Source organism: Clytia hemisphaerica, unplaced genomic scaffold (genome assembly GCF_902728285.1).
Source record: "Clytia hemisphaerica strain Z4C2 unplaced genomic scaffold, Clytia hemisphaerica genome assembly, whole genome shotgun sequence".
Lineage (NCBI taxonomy): Eukaryota > Metazoa > Cnidaria > Hydrozoa > Leptothecata > Clytiidae > Clytia > Clytia hemisphaerica.
The window spans coordinates 931,704-938,103 of record NW_027103839.1 but is presented as its reverse complement, the minus strand read 5'-3'; the positions used below and the strand labels follow the sequence as shown (position 1 = coordinate 938,103).

Here is a 6,400-nt window from a genome sequence, read left to right as displayed (position 1 = left end):
TACTGTAGGGCTAAGATCATTCCTTTTGAACGCAAATTCAACTCTATGTGTTCGTTTTGCTGCGGTGGCACCTTAATGAAAGTTATGGCTATTTTAGTGATTTAGAGTATCTTGACAGTCGATTTTCAAAAACTTTTTAGTCGGCCCCAACCGGTGGGGCCTGTGTTTCCCTTTTACATTCATCAAAGATATATCTACTCTTATCCACTAAATATTTCCTTCCTCGTTTTGCCTAGGCAAATGAATTAGTAAAAGTTTAGAAACTGTGTGTGGGGTGCCACTTTGGAAAATTGGAAGCGCCATTTAAAAAAAGTTGACTTTGGCCCCTCCAGAGAAATTTTCCCACAACGCCACTGGTGGGTGGTATTTTATAGACCAAAAGAAATTTTTAGGTTTTGGTCTGTAAAATAGTCAGCTTTCAGCAAAGCAAAGGCTTTTACTTTACGAGATACTGGATTTTTTTTGCCAAATTGAGCCTTCGAGCAATATGTGCATATAAAAATATGTTATATTTTGTGCATATAAAAATATGTTATATTTTGAGATTACACTCTTTCATTGAATCTTTTCTATGTTTCTTACTTGTGATTTGTTCGGTACATCTTCATCAAAGATCATAAACTATTGCTATGGTTATTTTGGTTGAATGCAATCGGGATTTGTCTTCATGACACCCCTGTGTCACAGACCCACTGAGACCCCATCCCCACTGGAAAATTTGGTCCCCGGTGGGAAAATGCCCTGGATTTTCAGCCCCAGTGGAAAATTAATGTCTGAAAATTGCACTCCAAAACCATCCCAACTGGAGCAATAAAATTTATCCCAACTGAAGAAAAAAGTTGAGGTGTTTCATGGTACTCACGGTAGATTGACCCGGTCAAAATCGAAAAACTACGTATCAATGAATTCTAGGAAAACTGAGTAAAATTTTTCGTTTACCCCGGAGAAAATCTCACTCACCCAAGTGAGTTATCGAGATCTTAAATTCAATCCCAGTGAAAATTCACTTTTTTGTCGCTATTCCCAGTTGATTTCAAAACTACTTCAACGGGTCACTGAGACAGGGGCCTCTCTTAAGACTTTTATGATTTATAAATTTAGACCTGTATTATACTTTAAAATCAATTACGATAAAAATGCTCTATCAGTTTTGTGAAATATAGAAAAGATATTTACATGAAAAAAAGACAACGAAAAATGACTGTCCGTAAAAAAAAATTCGGATTTATATGAGTTTATAAAAGAATGAAAAATGATCTAATTGTTTAAAAAAAAAAGATAGAAAAATTTGCTAGATTTTGCTTTTTATTTGTCCCCTCGGAGTGAGAATTTCTCATTACGTTTGAAATTCTCGAATTCAGCATATTCTTTGCTGTAAGACAGAGTTGGATGTAAAGCTCTTTCACGGCATAAATCCAACTGATTCATTTCAACTTCAAAACATTTGATTTTAATTCAATTCGCTTTGAACATGTTGCACAGCATTTTATAGATAGGGAGTTGATCAATACCACTACGGAAAAACAAGTTCTCAATCGATTTGGGTGTAACGGAGCGTAACGATGGCAACAGCAACAACAATTTTCCAAACCGTGCAGGATTGTTGGGATGAGCAGTTCGTACATATTCACCCAACATGCTTTGCGCGTAGTCTTGTAAATGTTCAACGTATTGTGTGTTACGTATCCCGGGAAGATCTTAAACGAAAGTTGAAGCAAATATAGGTTGGTGTAAATGGGGCCATCTAATAAGTGTCTCTTTGTTAATAATTTTATCTTCTACTTCTTTCTCTCTTTATTATTATATAAACTATATTACATTTATACTTTTTTTCACTACTTAGTCTGTAAATAAACAAACTTCGCTTCAAGGGGTTAGGTGAAAAGACAGTAATGTCTTCTTTTTACTCCTGCGAATGTTTTTTAGTTTAGGAAAGATTTTTACTTTATCATCAATATTAAGCAAAATTACGTTGTACTATTTTTAGATCTTTTTATCATTGCAAATACTATGCTACAAAAAAAAAAGAAAAAAAAAAAAAAAAAAAAAAAAAGTTGAATTTGGTCTAAAATGAACGTGTAGATCAGACTTAGGCGCTCGGTTGGAGAAAAAGCAATTTTGTCATCATTTTTCTCTATATTATTGCTCTCGTTATGGACAACATAGCCTTGATCTTTGTTATGCTTGAAGAATAATTGTAAGACCTTTAAAAATTGAAGGATAAAAATTGGATGGGCTTCAAGACACGAAACAAGTATGGGTCCGTACTAGGGGTTAAAGAATTCAGCCAGGTAAAAATTGTGCATGAAGCTGAAGCTCTAAAGGCGTGGGATAAAATATACGGTTAGCTTTCAGCAATCTTCAGAGCTTTCAGCGTGCCGCGTAAGAAAACTACACATCTGTTATCAGGAAGGGATTATTTTGGAGTTCGAAATGAAAGTGTTGTCAAAGAGCTTACCAGGTTTGAAAAGAACTGTAGCTTTGAGACATGCAAATTCTGTTGCGTCGATTGCCAGATTCTGGAATCGTTGCACAATGTGTTGTAGCGTACCTAAGTCCTGAACACTTCCTGGTACGTTTGAAGATGTCTCCTTTTCCGCGTGTGCACCCGCGGCGGAAAGAAGAACGCTGAGATCCATTGGTACGGAGCATTGAATCATACAAAGAATAAATAGTTCACTCCAACATTCTTCTAATAATAAAGCTTGGTCTGTAAAAGGGAGTTCTATAAAAGTTGGAATACTTCTTGCCCAGCTGACTGATGCGTATAAAATACGGACTGAAGACTCGTAGATTTTTTCAGGATTTACAATACTTTGTGTTGGAAATTCGTTGATGTTTGGAATCAATGATTCATGGTTGATATTATCCAGACCATCATCTGGCATATTGTGAAGAGTGTCAATCAAATCTGTGCTATTGTTATTGCTATTGTTTTGCATTAGTGACGTAATGTTTAAGAATCCATTTTTCCGGTCTGGGTTTTCATCGTCTGGAGTATAAGGTGGTGAGAAATTGCTAGGGTGTGAGGGTGGATACATGTTAGGGTGGAATTGTTGATTCTGATTATTATTATAACTATTGAAATTGTTGTTGTTTCTTTGATGGGCGTTATTATTTTGACCGCCCGTGTTAGCCATAAAACTTGGGTCTGGATATGCTCCCATAATGTTGTGATGAAGATTGGTGGTATCACCTGTATGGGGAGTCATAGTTGGACTCAAGTTATTGTTGTTGTTGGATGTGTTGATTTGAGTATGGGCGGTGCGTGGCGGGCGTTCGTGTTGAACAGCTGAAATGAAAAGATTTACGTTAATTTTTATTTCTGAAAAGCTACCACCAAACAAAATTTCATTCTTATTCATCATTTGGGATTAAAACTTTGAAATATATTCTGCCCTGTTTTTAATTACAATCTTAGTACAATCTGAAGCTGGATGTTGTACACGTGTTTTTTTTATAAGAACATCCAAAGTTTTTGAGGCCTTTGGAAGCCTTATGTTCTTACATAGTTTTTTCTTTTAAAAAAATGTGTATTTAAACTGTGTTTTCAAAAGAAGCAGTAATATTGTCCTAACAAAAAAAAAAACACGTCGACGTTCAAGAAATCTTCGTGTTTAGAGGATGAGATATCGCCCGGGTATAACAAAAGTGTCATATATTACACGTTTTTTATAAGAACATAAGACAAGCCAGAATATTAAGAAAAAGTTTTAAACATATTAAGTACGTGGATTCTAAAACGTACCCAATTCCTTGGGAAATTGCATAAAAATACTGTATACCCAGAAAATTGAAAATGACAAAATTAAGAACAATTTTAAAACATCTGGAGAACATCCCAGGAGCTCAAAGACTTCATACACGTTTTTTTATAAGAACAAACTATATAAGAATATAAGGCTTCGGTGGCTAAAATGTTAAGAATTTAATAATTTTTTTGAAAGACATCTTACCATCTCTGTTCATTTTGACTTCTAAACATTTCTTCCACCTGCATGCTTGACACTGATTCCGTCTTGCCACATCAACCTGACACTGTCCTTTCTCTTTGCAACGGAAGTCCAAATTTCGTCGTACGGCACGTTTGAAAAAACCACGACAACCGTCGCACGTATAGACGCCATAATGTTTGCCCGACGATTTGTCGCCGCAAACTCGGCATAACGAGAGAGGTTTCTTGTCGGTTAGTATTTCTGTAAAAAGAAAGAATTTTATTATGCTTTCAGAAAATGATTTGTTATGGAACTATCTAAAAAATGAACTGGCTTCTTGCTTAAACCTGTGCATCAAAAGATGGAAAGTTGTTCGTTAAAAGCTTTTTTGGTTCTGGGTTTAAAACTTTAAAGAGGCTTGAGCAAACAAACATCTTTAAAGACTTTGAAAGGGGCGGCATAAATAAATAATACATCAAAGAAAAAAATATATCAATATTTATCAAAGTGATCAAGTATTATTTGAATAATTTATCAAAATTTTTTTTTCACCCCACAAACCTTTTTCGTATAATTTTTCTTGTTTTATAGTTGTTATGCCATTTGGTTCAAGAATCCGAGTAGCCATAGTTCTCTGCCTCTTATACTCCATAGCTGAACAGAAAAAAAATATTTAATCTTTGATTTTTTAACTCTTTACTCTTTGCTCTTTCTATCTCGTTCTTCTTTGAATCACAATTTCTTCATAAGTCTTTTGCTCAATCGAAAATATTCCCGCTTTTTTTATTCACGCAGCTGCCATCTGATTGGCTTATTTCCTTTTCTTATAGAAGATTCTTTAATCTGATTGGCTAGATTTAATAAAAGACGGTTTATTTTCGACCTGTTTTGTTTGGCAGGTAAACATACAGAAAACAAGTTGGCAAAGTTTTTTCTGCAAACTTTCAACACGCTTGCGCACTGAGACGTACAATTAACATCCATCTATTGCCTAAAGTAGAACAATCACACTTTAAGCATGATAGCTTTCCGTGAGAGTTTAATTATAAATATTACTCTCTTTAATTATAAGAAAAGTGAATTGGAATTAAATTTGATTTAATATGTCTGAAATCGATCTCCTATCAACGTTTTAATGAAAATTGGATAAGTCCCGATGACATTTTAATTTTATTGGTTAAAAGTTGAAAGTTTCTGTAAAATCTTTCCTTGAAAGATTTTGCTTGTAAAATGAACCGTAGTTTAAGAAAATTAACGTTGCATGCTTACAAAAAATTTAAAACGAATTACAAACAAAAGCCTTTTGTTTAAAAGACTCACTCACTTTGCACACTACTAAATAAAAAGCATATTTTTGCACATTCGAGTCTTTATTATAAGAATATTTTAATTTCACCGATCAATCATCAGCCCCTCAAACCTCAAAAAATATTCAAATATTCTTATACGTACCAATGAATTTTGTGAGAGAATTTATTTTTATACTCATCTTTTCTAAACTTTCGACACGTGTCAATGAAAGAACGTCATTTGAATGTGAAAAGAAAAGGAAGAAGAAAGAAGAAAGAAAACGGGCCTTCTATTTTGAACGATTTGAACCAGAGAGCTTAAATTCAATAAGCTATTTTCATTCATGAGAAATTCCTTGCTTAACAATAGGCAAAAAATCTGAAAAATTTGATCGGTCAAATATTTTGTGGGGGTCTCTTTGCTGTTTTGTCTTTTTTGTTAAATTTTCTGATCGACCAATTAAAGAAATACAGTAATTATCAAAGATAATCAGCTCTATTAAGCCTTGTGTCCACTCCGGATAATTTTCAACGGATCGGTTTGGATCGGAATATTTTGGAAAACCGATCCGGACCGTTTTGCAATATCCACTTCAAACTTTCTGAACCAGATTCTTTCTGTTTACAATATTTATACAAAGAAAATTTAATTAGTGTAATCTTCTATACAGATGTTCTATTGTTTGAAATCAATAGAACCGTTTCGATCCGGCACGGATCGCAAAAAAAGTTGAAAAAATCCAACTTTTTTTCTATCCGTTTGGACCAAAAACACGTGAACATTCGAACCGTTCACGTGAAACAAATATGAAGCAAATGGGTTGAAGATAATCCCCAGAACAATAGAAACCGTTCCGAACCGTACCGATCCGTTGAAAATTATCCGGAGTGGACACATGGCTTTATATACACGCTTTTTTATAAAAATGTACTTTATAAGAATATTTATGATGAAATTTATGGCGCGCCAAAAGGCTTTTTAATAATAACTTCTTTTTATAATATCAACTTTCTTTTATAACACTAATTTTTTTTTATAATACACGTTTTTTTTTTATAAGAACGTCAAAGATTTTCGAAGCCTTCGGATGTTCTTAGTTTTTTGGATTTGAAGCCTAAAAATGTTCTTAAAATGTTCTTATTTTCAGCATTTTTTGAGCATTTTGATGTAATTTC

At 33.9% G+C, this 6,400-nt stretch overlaps 1 protein-coding gene across 1 annotated transcript; it reads right to left on the bottom strand.

Moving 5' to 3' along the window:
* Positions 1-1,108: 1,108 nt before the first annotated feature.
* On the bottom strand, positions 1,109-4,691 carry LOC136807389 (photoreceptor-specific nuclear receptor-like). The gene is made up of 4 exons (XM_067063968.1): positions 4,497-4,691; positions 3,957-4,196; positions 2,459-3,292; positions 1,109-1,697 (listed from the first exon to the last, which is right to left on the bottom strand). The coding sequence occupies exons 1-4, from the start codon at positions 4,585-4,587 to the stop codon at positions 1,456-1,458; spliced, it is 1,407 nt and encodes a 468-aa protein (XP_066920069.1). The 5' UTR covers positions 4,588-4,691; the 3' UTR covers positions 1,109-1,455.
* Between the last annotated feature and the right edge of the window lie 1,709 nt (positions 4,692-6,400).